We start from the raw sequence: 19,266 nt of genomic DNA, 5'->3' as shown, positions 1-19,266 counted from the left end.
GTTGATGAAAAGTTGAAGAGCAAAAAAATGGGATGAATGCGAATGACTTGTTTGATGACCTGCATGGATTTGATGGGCTGAAGGGCCAGGTTCTGTGCTGTACAGCCGACTCCTGTACGTTTAGTTTCTAAGTTTATTTACTTCATCATTGGATTGATTGATTATACCTTTAATAATCCTTTACAGGAAATTACAGTGCCACGACAGCTTCAAGACAGACATAACACCACACATTTCCTCAAATGGCTTCCATACTTAACAAGTTAAAATACAAGTTAAAATACAAGTTAAAATACAATTAATTTAAAAAAAAGTGCAGTTATTTATGCGCATTATATAACCTTATAGCAGCTGGTAAACAGGACTTCCTATGTCTCTCAGTTTTGCACATTGGTGCAATCAGCCTCTGACTGAAGATGCTGCTCTTGATCACCTTCAGGGCATGGAGTGGGTGAGTGGGGTTGGTCATTATAGAACCTAGTTTGTTCAGAGTTCTGGCCTCTGTAGAATAATAGCTGTAGAATTACTTCTACAGCTATTATTATAATCCGAAAAGGCATACCATTCAAATTAAAGAATACTATATCAGATTAAGAGGGAAGATATGTTATAGTTTCGGGAGAAATTTATTCCACCCAACTTACTATGATAAATATTTATGCACCTAATTTTGATAACCCCCAATTCTTTAATAAAACTTTGGATGGTTTCTAAGTTTCGAGAAACAGCTTCGGCCCACAGAGTCCGCGCCCACCAGCGTTCTAACCCCGCGCACTAACTTGGGGAACTTCTTTACTCAGAGAGTGGTAGCTGTGTGGAATGAGCTTCCAGTGGAAGTGGTGGAGGCAGGTTCGATTTTATTCAGTTAAAAATAAATTGGATAGGTATATGGACGGGAAAGGAATGGAGGGTTATGGTCTGAGTGCAGATAGATGGGACTAGGGGAGAATACGTGTTCGGCACGGACTAGAAGGGCCGAGATGGCCTGTTTCCGTGCTGTGATTGTTATAGAGGTTATATGTTAACTTGCACATTAGGGACAATTTACAGAAGCCGATTTACTGACCTAATGTGGGAGGAAACCGGAGAAATCCCCACTCAGGAGAACGTGCAAACTCCGCACGGGCAGCACCCCGCAGTCAGGATCGAACCCGGGGTCTCTGGCGCGGCGAGGCAGCGGCTCTACCCGCTGAGCCACCCTGACGTCTTGGTGAATTATCATCACTCGAGCTACACTTTTGCGTTGACTACTGGAGAGACAGTTGATGGCACGGAAAGGCCTAATGAACCACCGCGGCCTAAAAATCCATCAGGCGGAGAATGAAATGCTCGCAGAAGGAGAAAGAGGTGCAGCGCAGGCACAGGCCTTGAACCTTGTGAGACGCTGGAGGAGCCCGGCCTGGACTCACCCCCACCAGAGCCCAGTCCCTCCACGCACTAGAGTCCCCCAACCCCTGCAGGGTGGTTACTAAGATGGCCGATCCGTGGGCGGTGGCTGCTTGCTGGGACGCAAGTCGAGCCAGCACCGCCATTCAATGGTGTCACGGCTGATCATCCCCAATCAGTACCCCGTTCCTGCCTTCTCCCCTGACTCCACTATCTTTAAGAGCCCTATCTAGCTCTCTCTTGAAAGCATCCAGAGAACCGGCCTCCACCGCCCTCTGAGGCAGAGAATTCCACAGACTCACCACGCTCTGTGAGAAAAAGTGTTTCCTCGTCTCCGTTCTAAATGGCGTACCCCTTATTCTTAAACTGTGTGTGGCCCCTGGTTCTGGACTTCCCCCAACATCGGGAACATGTTTCCTGCCTCTAGCGTGTCCAAACCCTTATTGATCTTATATGTTTCAATAAGATACCCTCTCATCCTTCTAAAGATGGTAAGAGGTTGCAGATGCTGGAATATTGAACAAATTAGTGCTGGAGGAACACAGCAGGTCAGGCAGCATCTGTAGAGAGAATTGGTCAGCCGACATTTCAGGACGGGACCCTTCTTTCTCCTCCAGAGATGTTGCCTGACCCGCTGAGAGAATGGAGCGGCTGGGCTTGTCACTATGGAGTTTAGAAGGATGAGAGGATATCCTTTACCACTGACTTGCCAGGATTTGTCCCACCCCTCTTCTGAGGTCTCGACCTGAAACGTCACCCGTTCTTTCGCTCCAGAGATGCTGCCTGTCCCGTTCTGCGTCTATCGGGGGCAGGATAAAGCTTGGAGGGGAATAGGTCGATTTGCAAGACCTGCAAACCAGGCCTGGATTCTCCGGAGACAAGAGAGGCTGCAGATGATGGAATTTGGAGTAAAGAAAATATTCTGGAATCTTCTTCAAATGACCCAACATATAATCTGCCCATTTCCCCACTGCAGAGTTCCTCCAGCACTCGGTTCTTTTTTTTTAACTGCATTTTCTGGAATTTTGTAAAAAAAGCTATTGGATTTTAATGAAAACAGGGAACTGGCAAGATAGGAAGATAAGGTTCTGGACTCCCCCAACAATTTCAATGAGGTGTTTAAGAAGGAACTGCAGATGCTGGAAAATCGATGGCACACAAAAATGCTGGAGAAACTCAGCGGGTGAGGCAGCGTCTATGGAGCGAAGGAAATAGGTAACGTTTTGGGTCGAGACCCTCCTTCAGACTGATGTGAGGGTGGGGGTGAGGGGGGGGGGGAGAAGGGAGGAAGAGGTGGAGACAGAGGGCTGAGGGTTTGTGTTTTGATATTTATTATTATTGTGTATGACTGCAGGCAGGGTGAGGGAGATGGGTGAGGAGAGAGGGGGGGAGAGAGGGATGGGGAGAGAGGGGTGGGGGAGGGATGGGGTAGGGGAGGGAGGGGGAAGAGTGTGGAGGGAGGGGAGGGGGGAGGGAGAGTGGGAGGGAGAGGGGGGGAGAGAAGGGGAAGAGTGGGTAGGGAGGGAGGGGTAGAGAGGTAGGGGGAGTGGTGAAAGAGGGACAGAGGGGTAGGGGAAGGGGTGGGGGGTGAGAGGGGAGGGAGGGGGAGAGAGAGGGAGAGGGGTAAGTGGGAGAGAAGTGGAGAGTGGGGAGGGAGGGGTAGGGGGAGAGGTGGAAAAGGGACAGAGGGGTAGGGGAAGGGGGCAGAGGGAGAGAGGGAAGGGGGTGGGGGAGAGAGGGATGGGGTGGGAGGAGGAGGGGGAAGAGAGGGAGAGGGATGAGGAGAGGGAGATGGAGAGGGGGAGGAGAGAGGGGTGGGGGAGGGGAGAGGTGTGGGGGAGATGGGGTACCACCATGAGGTACCACCTCCAGTTTAAATTCAATTTGGAATATTTTGGAGGGCCAAGAAACCAAGGGAGAGCTGGGAAGGGGAGGAGAAAGCAAGGACTACCTGAAATTAGAGAAGTCAATGTTCATACCGCTGGGGTGCAGACTGCCCAAGCGGAATATGAGGTGCTGCTCCTCCAATTTGCGGTGGGACTCACTCTGGCCATGGAGGAGGCCCAGGACAGAAAGGTTGGATTGGGAATGGGAGGGGGAGTTGAAGTGCTGACACAATGTCTGGGCTGACCATGAATAAGACAGAATAAACGGATTCATATCCGGCACATAATTCATATATCCCTCTAAATCCATGTACCCACCCAAACCCATTCTCCTGTCTTCACCCCATAACCCCCGCACTAATCAAGAAATCCAACGGTTTTAATGGGATATGAAGCATTACCCTTGTGCAATTCCAGAACCAACTCCAGTTCCATAGAAACATAGAAAATAGGTGCAGGAGTAGAGGCCATTCGGCCCTTCGAGCCTGCACCGCCATTCAATATGATCATGGCTGATCATCCAACTCAGTATCCTGTACCTGCCTTCTCTCCATACCCCCTGATCCCTTTAGCCACAAGGGCCACATCTAACTCCCTCTTAAATATAGCCAATGAACTGTGGCCTCAACTACCTTCTGTGGCAGAGAATTCCACAGATTCACCACTCTCTGTGTGAAAAATGTTTTTCTCATCTCGGTCCTAAAGGATTTCCCCTCTATCCTTAAGCTGTGACCCCTTGTCCTGGACTTCCCCAACATCGGGAACAATCTTCCTGCGTCTAGCCTGTCCAACCCCTTAAGAATTTTGTAAGTTTCTATAAGATCCCCCCCTCAATCTTCTAAATTCTAGCGAGTACAAGCCGAGTCTATCCAGTCTTTCTTCATATGAAAGTCCTGACATCCCAGGAATCAGTCTGGTGAACCTTCTCTGTACTCCCTCTATGGCAAGAATGTCTTTCCTCAGATTAGAAGACCAAAACTGTACACAATACCCCAGGTGTGGTCTCACCAAGACCCTGTACAACTGCAGTGGAACCTCCCTGCTCCTATACTCAAATCCTTTTGGTTTCCAGAACCAGCTCCAACTCCAGAACCAACTCCAACTTCAGCTACAGAGTAGTTGCTGCTTAAAAAGTAAGCGACCTACCAAGTTGTCAGATGACATCTTCAAAACCCAACCGATGTAGGTCGAGAGATGAAGTGGGGTCACGGGGCGATACATAATCTCGCGTTCTCGATGCAATTCTTGCAAGCAACGTCCACATAAAATGCAGGACAATTCGACGATGACATTAAAAAAATAAAAAAAACGCTTACTTTAAATTTAAGTGGCTTGATATCTGCCTTAAAGGGTGAATTGTGTTCAGTTCAGAAGGGTGATTCTTGGAGGGGATATTGCATTAAATACATTGTAAATAAAACACGGGCTTACCGACTCGCATGAAGACGACTATGCTGAACATGGAAAGTACAGTGGGGACCACCACCCCGAAGAAAGTCGAAAGCTTTCGGCTGTCGTCGGGCTGCGAGCCGCTGGTGCAGATGGAGACCTCCTCGTTGGCTGGAGCGGTGCAGCTCTCGGCGAAGCCCCCGCCGGCCACGTTGTAGAGGCGGTAGTTGAGGAGGGGAGAAGTCTCGCTGGACATGGTGGAGGGAGGGAGAGGGAGAGGGGGGTGGGAGACCGTCTGCTTCAGTTTAAACAAAAAAAAATAACAAGAGAGAGAGAGAGAGGGGGGTTGGAAGAAAAACAAATTATTGTACTTTTAAAAAATGTGTTGCCTCTGTGTGTGTGTCAATTTCACTTGTCAGTTTCAAAGGCGCTGCAAATTGATACAATGAGTTGTTAGCGACGCCGCTGCTACAGAGACATGTTTCTGTTTCTCCCTCCACCTCCTCCTTGCAAACCTCAACATCCGCAAGCATCTATCTGCAATTTTAAGCATCATCAGACACTGGCTCATGTGACTCTTCACCCTGCGCTGGGTTGGCCCCGTGGCTGTTTTCTCCTCCCCCCCCCCCCCCCCCCCCCCCTCTCTCCTCCTCCTCCTCTCCCCGAGTTGTGCGTTCACCGGCTTTTTCTCCAATGTAGGAATTCCCTGCTGCCGTTGGAATGAGCATTTAAGAAGAGATAAAGGCTTTGCCTTCCATCACAGTGAGGAGGTGTTGGGGACTCACATGTAAACCCTGTTAAGTGTGTGTGTCTAGGGTTTTTTTGTAATGTAAAAAAACTAATTTCGTTCAAACCTAGGTTTGAATGACATTAAATAGCATTCCATTCCATAATATATTTGATTTTCACTGCTCCCCAGGGCTGTGAGAACTCTCCCCCCCCCCCCTCCAATTCCACACCCCGCCCCATTTAAAAAACAAAACACTCCTTTATCTTAAATGGGAGGGGAAAACGAATACATAATAAATAATGTCAATTAAGCTTCCAGCAAGTTATCGATCATGCGTTAGGTCCCTGGTTAGTGCAGCCCTGTATATTGGTTGGTATATAGAGTGCAGGGGACAAGGTTTTTATGGCAGTGGAAGGCCTTCATTGCGTTGGCTTGGAACCCCCAACAAAATTTCTGCCTCCTCTTGCTTGCCTTAAGGGGCTGTCCCACATGGGCGACCTAATTGGCGAGTTTTGATGAGCTTAGGAGAGTTTGAGAAAATGTCATGTTGAAGACCTCCTTCCACCTCCTACAACTCTGTTGAAGACTAGCTACCACTAATTTTGGGGAAATTGGACACCGAATAGTGGAGAGTGAAGACGACCTCCTCCGATCTATATATAGAAACATATAAAATTATAAAAGGACTGGACAAGCTGGATGCAGGAAAAATGTTCCCAATGTGGGGCGAGTCCAGAACCAGGGGGAAAACCACAGTCTTAGAATAAAGGGGAGGTCATTTAAGACTGAGGTGTGAAAAAAACTATTTCACCCAGAGAGTTATGAATTTGTGGAATTCCCTGCCACAGAGGGCAGTGGAGGCCAAGTCACTGGATGGATTTAAGAGAGAGTTAGATAGAGCTCTAGGGGCTAGTGGTTTAAGAATAAGGGGTAAGCCATTTAGAACGGAGACGAGGAAACACTTTTTCACACAAAGAGTTTGAGTCTATGGAATTCTCTGCCTCAGGTGGAGGCCGGTTCTCTGGATACTTTTAAGAGAGAGCTAGATAGGGCTCTTAAAGATAGCAGAGTCAGGGGATATGGGGAGGAGGCAGGAACGGGGTACTGATTGTGGATGATCAGCCATGATCACATTAAATGGCGGTGCTGGATCTAAGGGCCAAATGACCTCTACTCCTGCACCTATTGTCTATTGAGACCTCCCCCTCGAACTTACCGCCATGGGTGGCCCTACCAGGAGCGTGGCTCCAGACGGCATTGCTCTCAGGATCTCAGGTCCACACAAGCTTCTCCACCACGACAAGGTGACAATCCACGAAGAAGGTGACACCATCCGCCCTTAACTCCTCTTCCTTCTGATCCACGGATTCAAAACATAATCAGGAGCAAAACACAAAGTGCCGGAGTAAATCAGTGGGCCAGGTAACCCTCTTTCTCCAGAGATGCTGCCTGAGTCTTTGAGTTACTCCAGCACTTTGTGTTTATCATTGGTCTAACCCAGCATCTGCAGTTCTGTTTCTACATTGGGTGATGTTGGTTGAAAGAAGAGTCACAGTCTCCCCTTCCCTGAGGAGGGGGTGGAGGGGGTGGGGGGGGGGGGAGACCATGATAGACAATAGTCAATAGGTGCAGCAGTAAGCCATTCGCAGTTGTATAGTGCCTTCAATGTGATTTTAAAAAAAGATCAAAGGTGCATTGCAGAATTATGTTTTACAAGGGACATCTGGACTGGGAGTGGTGGCTCAGAACGTCACCACAGAGTTATTTTCACGAGCCAGAGACAAAGGGAGAGAGAGAGAGAGAGAGAGAGAGAGAGAGTGTGGGTGAGAGCAAAGATCCTATAGCGGAGCAAGATAGACAACTCCTGCTAAATGCAATGGGCTGACGTGTAGTACGCAACGCAGCGGAATGTGGGCCTTTTTTTCATCCATTTCAGTAACCGGACCCCACCCGACTCGCAGTGTAATCAACGTTGCGGGGGAACAGTTTGTGTTAATAAATTATAATTCTGAAAATGAGAAGATTTTTACCAAAGAACTTTTATTTTTATGAGGATGTTTCCGTAACCGGCTTCCGTCTCCGCACTAGTATCTTTGCTCCGCTACGGGATCTTTGGTGCGGAGACGGAAGCCGGTTACGGAAATGGGGCCGAAAATCACCCGTGAATCTGCCCATGACCGTACTACGTCTTTTTCGTCGAATGGACCATCTTGCTCGCTATAGGATCTTTGGGGGGAAAGAGTGTGTGTGTGTGGCAGTGAGAGTGTGTGTGTGTGTGTGTGGCAGTGAGAGTGTGTGTGTGTGTGTGTGGCAGTGAGAGTGTGTGTGTGTATGTGTGTGGCAGTGAGAGTGTGGCAGTGTGTGTGTGAGTGTGTGGCAGTGTGTGTGTGTGTGTGTGGCAGTGAGAGTGTGTGTGTGTATGTATGTGTGTGGCAGTGAGAGTGTGTGTGAAAATGGCCAATGTAACACCTATATTTAAAAAAGGAAGTAAACAGAAAGCGGGTAATTATAGACCGGTTAGTCTAACATCGGTGGTGGGTAAAATGTTAGAGACAATTATTAAAGAAACACTAACGGGGCACTTGGATAAACATGACTTCATCGGACAGAACCAGCATGGTTTTGTGAAGGGGAAGTCCTGTTTAACGAATTTGCTCGAATTCTTTGAGGAAGTAACAACCCGGGTGGATAAAGGGGAACCGGTGGATGTGGTATACTTGGACTTCCAAAAGGCTTTTGACAAGGTGCCACATAAGAGACTATTGCTAAAAATAAAAAATTATGGAATTGGGGGTAATATATTAGCATGGGTAGAGGATTGGCTAACAAATAGGAAGCAGAGAGTGGGGATAAATGGTTCATACTCGGGATGGCAACCGGTAACTAGCGGGGTTCCGCAAGGGTCGGTGCTGGGACCCCAGTTGTTCACAATTTATATAAATGATTTGGAGGAGGGAACCAAGTGTAATATATCAAAATTTGCGGACGGTACAAAAATGGGAGGAAAAGTAGGGGATGAGGAGAATAGGAAGAGTCTGCAAAAGGATATAGATAAGCTAGGTGAGTGGGCAACAACTTGGCAGATGAAGTTTAATACTAATAAATGTGAAGTCATTCACTTTGGGAAAAAAAATGATAGGGCAAGTTATTTTCTAAATGAGGAGGAGCTGCGTTGTAATGCAACGCAAAGGAATCTAGGGGTATTAGTACATGAATCACTAAAAGTTAGTATGCAGGTGCAGCAAGCAATCAGGAAGGCCAATGGAGTTTTGGCCTTTATTGCTAGGGGGATTGAGTATAAAAACACGGAGGTCTTGCTGCAGCTGTACACAGTATTAGTGAGACCACATTTGGAATACTGTGTACAGTTCTGGGGTCCATACTTAAGAAAGGATGTACTAGCCCTGGAGGCAGTGCAGCGAAGGTTTACAAGATTAATTCCTGCAATGAGGGGATTGACATATGAGGAAAGGTTAAGTAGGCTGGAACTCTACTCTTTGGAGTTTAGAAGAATGAGAGGCGATCTCATTGAAACATATAAGATCGTGAGGGGCCTTGATCGGGTGGATGCACCGAGGATGTTCCCAATGATCGGGGAAACTAGAACTAGGGGACATAGTTGCAGAATAAGGGGGGGCTCTTTTAAAACTGAGATGAGGAAGAACTTCTTCACCCAGAGGGTGGTTAATTTATGGAATTCACTGCCCCAGGGAGCAGTGGAAGCAGAAACTTTAAATATATTTAAGACTAAAATAGATGGTTTTTTAGCTGCCAAGGGGATAAGGGGCTACGGGGAGAGGGCAGGGATATGGACCTAGGTATGGTTAGTATAGTAAGACCCGAGTGATCTCCTGGACAAGTGTCGATCGCCTAGATTGGGGTCGGAGAGGAATTTCCCGGATTTTTTTCCCGAATTGGACCTGGGTTTTTATCCGTTTTTTTGCCTCCCCCAGGAGATCACGAGGTTTTTGGGGTGGAGAGGGGTGATAGCGGTATAAAGGGGAGGGTAGTGTCTTGTGTTCTGTGTCTTGTGTCTACTGTTTGTGGGTAAGTGTGTCTGTTTAGTGTTCAGCCATGAGCGAATGGCGGTGCGGGCTCGACGGACCTGGTGGTCTACTCTCGCACCTACTTTCTATGTTTCTATGTTTCTATGTGTGTGTGTGGCAGTGAGAGTGTGTGTGTGTGTGTGGCAGTGAGAGTGTGTGTGTGTGTATGTGTGTGGCAGTGAGAGTGTGTGGCAGTTTGTGTGTGTGTGTGTGGCAGTGAGAGTGTGTGTGTGTGTATGTATGTGTGTGGCAGTGAGAGTGTGTGTGTGTGTGTGGCAGTGAGAGTGTGTGTGTATGTGTGGGGCAGTGAGAGTGTGTGTGTATGTGTGGGGCAGTGAGAGTGTGTGTGTGTGTGGCAGTGAGAGTGTGTGTGTGTGTGGCAGTGAGTGTGTGTGGCAGTGTGTGTGTGTGGCAGTGAGAGTGTGTGTGTGTATGTGTGTGGCAGTGAGAGTGTGTGTGTGTGTGTGGCAGTGAGAGTGTGTGTGTATGTGGCAGTGAGAGTGTGTGTGTGGCAGTGAGAGTGTGTGTGTGTGTGTGTGTGGCAGTGAGAGTGTGTGTGTGGCAGTGAGAGTGTGTGTGTATGTGTGTGGCAGTGAGAGTGTGTATGTGTGGCAGTGAGAGTGTGTGTGTGTGGCAGTGAGAGTGTGTGTGTGTGTGTGGCAGTGAGTGTGTGTGTGTGTGGCAGTGAGAGTGTGTGTGTGTGTGTGTGGCAGTGAGATTGTGTGTGTGTGTGTGGCAGTGAGAGAGTGTGTGTGTGCGTGTCAGTGAGTGTGTGTGTGTGGCAGTGAGTGTGTGTGTGTGTGTATGTGTGGCAGTGAGAGTGTGTGTGCGCGGCAGTGAGAGTGTGCGAGAGAGCAAAAGCGTGAGTAAGAGTGTGTGAAAGATAGGGAGTGTGAGTGAATGGGTGAGTGTGTGCAAGAGTGAGAAAGTGTGTGCGAGAGAGTAAAAGAGTGAGTGTGTGTGACAGTGAAATAGTGTGAGTGTGCAAGAGAGTGAAAGTGTGTGTGAAAGAGTGGGGGGGGGGAGGGAGAGAGAGAGACACAGAGAGAAAGAGACAGAGAGAGAGAGACAGAGAGAGAGAGAGAGAGAGAGAGAGAGACAGAGAGAGAAACAGAGAGAGACACAGGGAGACAGAGAGAGAGACACAGAGAGAGAGAGAGACACACAGAGAGAGAGAGACAGAGAGAGAGACACAGGGAGAGACAGAGAGACACACACAGAGAGAGATTTTAATAATAATAATAAATTGATCCCCAGGGAAATTCAGATGTCCAGAAGCCCCCAACCAACAAACCCACACATTCAAAACGAACGCAGACAGAAAATACAACGTGGACAATACCTGAGAGCAATAAATACTTAAAAAGACCAATAATGAACAATTACAAAATGCAAAAACGCGTCTCTCTACATCCTAGTGGTCTGTTGAATTGAGGGGACACCATTCGTATTACGCGGGGACGAGTTGTTTACAACATAATTTGGATTGGGAAAGAGAGGACAGTTTAAAAATTACTTTTGGAAATTGACAAACTGAAATAAAAGGCGCCTTGCAAAAGAGCAACCGGATTGTTTCTATGCAACCTCTCTGCAATAATCAAACACCATTGTTTCAAAGAGCAGTGGCATTTTCCCTGCACTAGGCCAATGTTTCCTTTGATACTTAAGCAATATTCTATTTGAAACAATGTAACGTAGTCTTTAGTGTGGTTTTAACTTAGCAACAAAAGTGAACAAAGTGATTTAAAAAGAATCCTGCAGAGGGAGAGAGAGAGAGAGAGAGACAGACAGAGACAGAGAGAGACATCTATCCATGCACTGTATACTTGTATTTATACTTATGCATTTTAAATATGTATGTCATGTTTTATACTTTGGCAATATAACCATGTATTTTATCATGCCAATAGTTTTTAAAATTGAAATTGAATTGACAGAGAGACAGAGAGCGAGAGACAGAGAGAGAAGGGACGGAGAGAGACAGAGGGGGAGGGAGAGAGGGGCGGGATTGGCTTGATGGGCCGAATGGCCCAATTCTGCTCCTATCATTTATGAACAAAATTGATCTCATTATGTTACGCTTCGAGTACCATACCATGTTAACACTACCTTAATGATGGATTCAAATATTTTTCCGATTAATGATATCGGGGCAACTGGCCTTTTCTTGGATATTGCTGCAAGGCTTGGTCCTTTCTAATCCGCTGGGTCATTTCCAGAATTTAGGAAGATGATGACAATGCATCCACTACATCTGCATTCGCTTCTTTTAGAACGAGGCCGTTATATCCAGGGATTCGTCAACCCTTGCTCCAGTCAGTTTGTCTACTCTTGTGTTCCTCCAAAAGTAATACAATGCAAAAGTTACCGACACTACCTGGGCAGTGAGCAGGTGCTGTAGACCTGCACGGGAAGATAATAATAATAATAATGGATGGGATTTATATAGCGCCTTTCTAATACTCAAGGCGCTTTACATCGCATTATTCATTCACTCCTCAGTCACACTCGGTGGTGGTAAGCTACTTCTGTAGCCACAGCTGCCCTGGGGCAGACTGACGGAAGCGTGGCTGCCAATCTGCGCCTACGGCCCCTCCGACCACCACCAATCACTCACACACATTCACACACAGGCAAAGGTGGGTGAAGTGTCTTGCCCAGGGACACGACAGTATGCACTCCAAGCGGGATTCGAACCGGCTACCTTCCTGGTTGCCAGCCGAACACTTAGCCCATTGTGCCATCTGTCGTCCCGATAGACGCTCCCGCTCCCACCAGTCTCGGGCAGAAGGGGCTCGTCAGCCTGGGAAGGCAGTCCATCTAGGAGAGGGAGAACTCTGATTTAAAACCTCCACTGCCTTGTGGCCATATCCAGTCATGGAAAAGGCTCCAGGAGTAAACCTCAAGAAAATCCGGAGTCGGAGCCCCTAAGGCAGTTCGTCGTTGTCTACAACCTCGCTCTGGCAGCTCCTGCGACAGCGCTGGTGCCAAACTGCAACGGCCCTGCTGTTCCTTTGGATCGATCAGCGACATGGAGAGGGGGACGTGCTGCATGGGCAACAGCCTGTCCTCCATATGGCATCGCCCAGGCTTGCATCCGGCCAGCATGCATCCCCATGGTCAGTCATGACAATAGACAATAGGTGCAGGAATAGGCCATTCGAGCCAGCACCGCCATTCAATGTGATCATGACTGATCATCCCCAATCAGTACCCCCCCCATTCCTGCCTTCTCCCCATATCCCCTGTCTCTGCTATCTTTAAGAGCTCTATCTAACTCTCTCTTGAAAGCATCCAGAGACTTGGCCTCTGAGGCAGAGAATTCCACAGACTCACAACTCTGTGTGAAAAAGTTTTTTCTCATCTCCCTTCTAAAGGACTTACCCCTTATTCTTAAACTGTGTGGCCCCTGATTCTGGACTCCCCCAGCATCGGGAACATGTTTCCTGCCTCCAGCATGTCCAATCCCTTAATAATTTTATATGTTTCAATAACATCCCCTCTCATCTTTCTAAATTCCAGAGTATACAAGCCCAGCCGGTCCATTCTCTCAGCATATGACATTCCCACCATCCCGGGAATTAACCTTGTAAACCTACGCTGCACTCCCTCAATAGCGAGAACGTCCTTCCCCAAATTAGGTGACCAAAACTGCACACAATACTCCAGGTGTGGTCTCACTAGGGCTCTGTACAACTGCAGAAGGACCTCTTTGCTCCTATACTCGACTCCTCTTGTTATAAAGGCCAACATGCCATTTGCTTCCTTCACTGACTGAGGGGGGCCCACTACAACTATCTACCCGGTGGACTTTCTGAAAGTAATAATTTAAAAAAAAGACAACACACATCAACGTTTTAATGAAGCCAGTTTCTAATGTGTTTTTTTCTTTTGAGAACATTGATTTTGGTTTCAAAAACCCAGACAACGTGGTCAAGTCAAACATACAAAAATACATTTACATTTAAATCCTTTTTAAAAATTCTACTTCTGTCTCAATAAAACTGTGTCAATATTCTTCCCAAATTCATATTTCCTTACAAAGCTCAAAGCCACCCCACACTTCTACCTAATTCTCCCAGTCAAGGGCTTGTCCCACTCACGGCAACTGCCGGCACCCGTCATGGGTTGTCGAAAATTTTCAACATGTTGAAAATCCACAAGACGCCACAACTCTTTGGGCGACTGAGGAGACTACTCACGACCGTACAGGGTGAAGCCTGTATGGTTGTGTGTCGTCTCCTAGTCTCCATGGTGCTGCTTAACAGCGAGCATGAGCGAAAATAGATTTCCCCTCAGTAGATCCAGACAAATTCACCTTGATAACTGCCTCCAGTTTGAAAATTGTCACATAATCGTTGAAATTTCCCGCTATTCTTCAGCATTTTTGTACACGTGATCTCAACACATCAACGACCCTGTCACCCTAGTGACAATGCATGAGCTTACACTGCCCTCATCTGCAATAAAAATCCTCTCAAGAGTCTCAAGAAACTGGAGACGCTGAAATCTTGAACCAAACAAAGTGCGGGAAGAAATGTGTAAGACGGAACTGCAGATGCTGGTAAAATCAAAGGTAGACACAAAATGCTGGAGAAACTCAGCGGCTGAGGCAGCATCTATGGAGAGAAGGAGTCGGGTCGAGACCCAGACTGAAGGGCCTCGACCCGAAACGTTGCCAATTCCTTCTCTCCATAGACGCTACCTCACCCGCTGTGTTTCTCCAGCATTTTGTGCCTACTCAAGTGCTGGAAGAACTTGTTCAAGAAGGAACTGCAGATGCTGGAAAATCGAAGGTAGACAAAAATGCTGGAGAAACTCAGCGGGTGCAGCAGCATCTATGGAGCGAAGGAAATAGGCAACGTTTCGGGCCGAAACCCTGTACCTGCTGGAAGAACTTAGTGGCTCAGGCAGAATCTGGTGAGGGTGGGAGTTTTGGTTCAGGACTGAAGTCATTTGCCCATGTCCCTCCACTGATACCACCTAACCCGCTGAGTTCCTCCAGCACAGGGAATACTCAATTTACAAATTCTCACCATAATGCTGATTTAAGAAGCCATTTCCTCTAATTAATAGCGTTACGCTCTCCCGACACCAGGGATTCACTGCATTTAAAATGCCATAGTACATTTTGCTCCCAGCCATTTAAAATTATGAAATTTCAGTGAAAATATTTTCCAAGAACACACATCCTTTCATAACTGGAGGACAAGCTGCAAATAAGGCAGTTTAGGACACAACACAGATTTAAAAACTTGGGCATGCCATACATCCATTGATGTATTAAAAACACGGGAATGTAATAACATGATATCAGATTCAGAAGAATTTTCATTTTGGATTTCAATTGAATATCAAAAATATCAGGGTAGCCGGGGGGAGGGGGGAATTCCAGCTGCCAAAACACAAAATGTCACAGATTCGGGACCACAGAATTGTAATTTGACCATTGATTATAGTTTTCTTCTATCTTCCTTCCATCATGGGCATATTTTAGACGCACCTGGAACGATAGAGGGAGCAAATTAGTTTTAAGTGGAGAGAGCACCGATGATTCACAATAGACAATAGGTGCAGGAGTAGGCCATTCGGCCCTTCGAGCCAGCACCGCCATTCAATGTGATCATAGCTGATCATCTACAATCAGTACCCCGTTCCTGCCTTCTCCCCATATTCCCTGACTCCGCTATCTTTAAGAGCCCTATCTAACTCTCTCTTCAGAGTATCCAGAGAACCGGCCTCCACCACCCTCTCAGGCAGAGAATTCCACAGACTCACAACTCCCTGTGAGAAAAAGTGTTTCCTCGTCTCCGTTCTAAATGGCTTACCCCTTAATCTTAAACTGTGACCCCTGGTTCCGGACTCCCCCAACATCGGGAACATGTTTCTTGCCTCTAGTGTGTCCAATCCCTTATTAATGTTTCAATAAGATCCCCTCTCATCTTTCTAAATTCCAGAGTGTACAAGCTCAGCCGCTCCATTCTTTCAACATATGACAGTCCCGCCATCCCGGGAATTAACCTGGTGAATCTACGCTGTGCTCCCTCAATAGCAAGAATGTCCTTCCTCAAATTTCGAGACTGTAACAGTAGCAAAAGGCTATTCGGCCCCTTATATGTGTTCTGTCAGTCATCGGGATCATGGCTGATCTTTTAATTGAACATCACGTTCCTGCACTCAGCCCAACATCTATTTATAAGCAGAGCGATTGAGGCAGCAGAGACTGCCATCTTAGAGAGCGAATTCCATCAGGATTAAAAAAGAGATTTATCATCATCTCAGTCATAAGAAGCTGACCCTTCATTTTGAGTGCGTGACTCCTAGCTCGAGACTACCCGAACAGGTTAATAATCATGCCTCCATTTGCCTTGTGATAGATTGTGATAGGCAGTGATAGATTCTTGATTAGTGTGGGTGACCTGGGTAATGTGGAGAAGGCAGGAGAATGGGCTATTATCTGAATGGTGGCCGATTAGGAAAAGGGAAGATGCAACGAGACCTGGGTGTCACGGTACACCAGTCATTGAAAGTAGGCATGCAGGTGCAGCAGGCAGTGAAGAAAGCGAATGGTATGTTAGCATTCATAGCAAAAGGATTTGAGTATAGGAGCAGGGAGGTTCTACTGCAGTTGTACAGGGTCTTGGTGAGGACCACACCTGGAGTATTGCGTACAGTTTTGGTCTCCAAATCTGAGGAAAGACATTCTTGCCATAGAGAAGGCTCACCAGACTGATTCCTGGGGTGTCAGGACTTTCATATGAAGAAAGACTGGATAGACTCGGCTTGTACTCGCTAGAATTTAGAAGATTGACGGGGGATCTTATAGAAACTTACAAAATTCTTAAGCGGTTGGACAGGCTAGATGCAGGAAGATTGTTCCCGATGTTGGGGAAGTCCAGGACAAGGGGTCACAGTTTAAGGATAAAGGGGAAATCTTTTAGGACTGAGATGAGAAAAACATTTTTCACACAGAGTGGTGAATCTCTGGAACTCTCTGCCACATAAGGTAGTTGAGGCCAGTTCATTGGCTATATTTAAGAGGGAGTTAGATGTGGCCCTTGTGGCTAAAGGGATCAGGGGGTATGGAGAGAAGGCAGGTACAGAATACTGAGTTGGATGATCAGCCATGATCACATTGAATGGCGGTGCAGGCTCGAAGGGCCGAATGGCCTACTCCTGCACCTATTTTCTATGTTTCTATGTAATGGGGTTGAGGCAGAGAGATAGATCAGCCATGATAGAATGGCGGAGTTGACTTGATGAGCCAAATGCCGTAATTCTGCTCCTCAAACTTATGAACGTACACGTGTCGGAAGGAACTGCAGATGCTGGTTTAAATCGAAGATGGACACAAAACGCTACAGTAACTCAGCGGGGGTGGGCAGCATTCGAAACGTCACCCATTCCTTCTCTCCAAAGATGCTGCATGCCTCGCTGAGTTACTCCAGCATTTAGTGTCAATATTCGTCATGAACGTACACAACTGTTGTACAATTTCTAGTAAGTGCAAGGCAGCACCGACTGCTTAAATCACATTTAATAAACAAGCACGAGGCCACGTAATCCCGCAGGTACGTACGCGATAGATCACTCTTGCATCTTTTACTCTTTTTCTTCTTTTCGTGGAGTCGCCTTCCTGGGCTCCCTTTCTTTTTCGTGTCAGCATTTTTCCTTTCATGCCTCTTTTTCTTTACCTCTCGAAGCAGTCTCTTCCCTGGCCTCTCTTCTCCCTCTGGTGGAGAGGCAATTCGAATCGCCTGGCCCTGAACCCCCTTGCCTTGGAACTGTTTGAGAGCCACCTTGGCCTGCTTGGCTGTCCTGTATTCTACGTAAGCAATCCTGCAATTTAAACACCGAATGTTATAAGGGACAGAACGAGGAACAGAAAGCATAACAGCCACATACAAATCCAATTTGAAAACTTTGACTCCTCACAGGGAGAACGTACAAACTCCGTACAGACAGCACCCGCAGTCGGGATCGAACCCGGGTCTCTGGCGCCAACTCTACCGTCTGGACTTTCAACTTCTCTGGCTTCACTTGTAGAATAACTCAGCAGAGGGGAAGGCCATTTGGCCCAGTATGTACGTGCCAGTTCTTTGTTAGAAATGTTTAATGAGTGATCACAATGAATGGCGGTGCAGGCTCGAAGGGCCGAATGGCCACCTCCTGCACCTATTGTCTACGTTTCTATTTTCTATGAGTCCCTGCGGCCTGCACTTTCCACAATGGGCTTGCATATTGTTTGACACTTCAGAAATACAACACAGAAACAGGCCCTGCGGCCCACCATTTTGGAATTCCCAAGTTTTGGAATTCTCTCCCTATACCTCCGGCTCTTCTCTTTCTTTGAAGATAAGCTTTAAATAAAAACCAGCTTTGTGGCAAGCTTTCATTTGCCCATCCCATTATCTCACTGCTTTTTTTTTTTTTTTTAATTAAATTTTATTTTATTAGAAGTACAATACCTTTTTACAGGTTCCCACAATTATGTTAACATAATACATTCTCTGTACAACTTCATTTAAGGAGAGATATAAGAAAGAAAGAGATAGTAAAGAATAGAGGAAAGTCTAATGTGTGTGAATAAAAAGGATGAAAAAGAGAGTGAGGAAAAGAAATAAGCAAGAAAAGAAAGCAGGAGGGAGATTATCAAATCGCCGCAAGGTGATGATTTTTTATATTCTTGATCATCTTTCCATCCACAAGTCCAACCTCCGCAGTTTTGGGGACAGAGCCTTCTCCAGGGCAGCTCCCAGGCTCTGGAACTCCCTCCCCCAACTGATCCGCAATTCCGTGTCCCTCACCATCTTCCAGTCCCGCCTCAAGACCCATCTCTTCACCTCTGCCTATCCTTAGCCCCACGTCCCCCTCCCTTTTCATCTGTGCTTGAAATGCCTCATATTGTGTTTTGAATTGAATTCTGTCTTTAATTTGTGTAGAAACATAGAAAATAGGTGCAGGAGTAGGCCATTCGGCCCTTCGAGCCTGCACCGCCATTCAATATGATCATGGCTGAGCATCCAACTCAGTATCCTGTACCTGCCTTCTCTCCATACCCCCTGATCCCTTTAGCCACAAGGGCCACATCTAACTCCCTCTTAAATATAGCCAATGAAGTGTACTAGTCACTACTACACAATCTGCTAGTGATTCCCAGAGTAAATACAAAACATGGGAAAGCAGGATTTAGTTACTATGCAACAAATAGCTGGAATAAACTTCCTGAAGATTTAAGACTTGCCTCAACTTTGACCACTTTTAAAACAAGACTGAAAACTTTTATGTTTACTTTAGCTTTCAGCTAAATCTTAACTACATTGCACTTTTAACTTTTGCACTTTTTATAATGCATTTTTAATTTTGCTTTTCTTTTCTTTTAGTTCTTCTATTTTATTTCATTTTATTATTTCATTTATTGTATGACATGTCTTTATGTGAAGCACTTTGAGTCTGCCTCGTGTATGAAATGTGCTATATAAATAAAGTTGCCTTGCCTTGCCTAGTCATGTCTCTACTATTTATTTCATTCCGCATACATGTTTTTCCTCTACTTGCTAAATTTTTGTAAGGTGTCCTTGAGACTCTTGAAAGGCGCCCATAAATAAAATTTATTATTATTATTGTTATCTTTCACCCAGACCTGAAACCTTTAATTTTTACGATACTGTTGCACCACATGAATCCAAGAAATCAATAAATGGAGACCAACTCGTTAAGAATTGGTCTGGTTTGTCTATTAGGAGGAGTCTCATTTCTTCCAGGTGTGCTGGGTCCAACATATTACTGATCCACATTTTAACCGCTGGTATAGTAGCATTTTTCCAAA

At 46.4% G+C, this 19,266-nt stretch overlaps 2 protein-coding genes across 2 annotated transcripts in view; both read right to left on the bottom strand.

Moving 5' to 3' along the window:
- The window catches only part of slc12a9 (solute carrier family 12 member 9), a gene marked incomplete at its 3' end in the record, with an annotated part of 28,536 nt that extends 23,607 nt beyond the window's left edge, over positions 1 to 4,929 (bottom strand). The window contains exon 1 of the mRNA XM_033016316.1: positions 4,704 to 4,929. Coding sequence (XP_032872207.1) covers positions 4,704 to 4,917 — 214 coding nt within the window. The remainder of the gene's footprint in view (positions 1 to 4,703) is intronic.
- A 9,297-nt stretch (positions 4,930 to 14,226) lies between these two features.
- Positions 14,227 to 19,266, bottom strand: part of LOC116969430 — a 75,338-nt gene continuing 70,298 nt past the window's right edge. Inside the window, exons 28-29 of the mRNA XM_033016315.1 lie at positions 16,972 to 17,276; positions 14,227 to 14,940 (exon numbers count right to left, since the gene is read on the bottom strand). Coding sequence (XP_032872206.1) covers positions 14,918 to 14,940; positions 16,972 to 17,276 — 328 coding nt within the window. The 3' untranslated portion in view covers positions 14,227 to 14,917. The remainder of the gene's footprint in view (positions 14,941 to 16,971; positions 17,277 to 19,266) is intronic.

This window comes from Amblyraja radiata, unplaced genomic scaffold, assembly GCF_010909765.2.
Source record: "Amblyraja radiata isolate CabotCenter1 unplaced genomic scaffold, sAmbRad1.1.pri S43, whole genome shotgun sequence".
In the NCBI taxonomy this organism is placed as follows: domain Eukaryota; kingdom Metazoa; phylum Chordata; class Chondrichthyes; order Rajiformes; family Rajidae; genus Amblyraja; species Amblyraja radiata.
The sequence above is the reverse complement of the archived record's forward strand: the minus strand, read 5'-3'. Positions and strand labels throughout refer to the sequence as shown.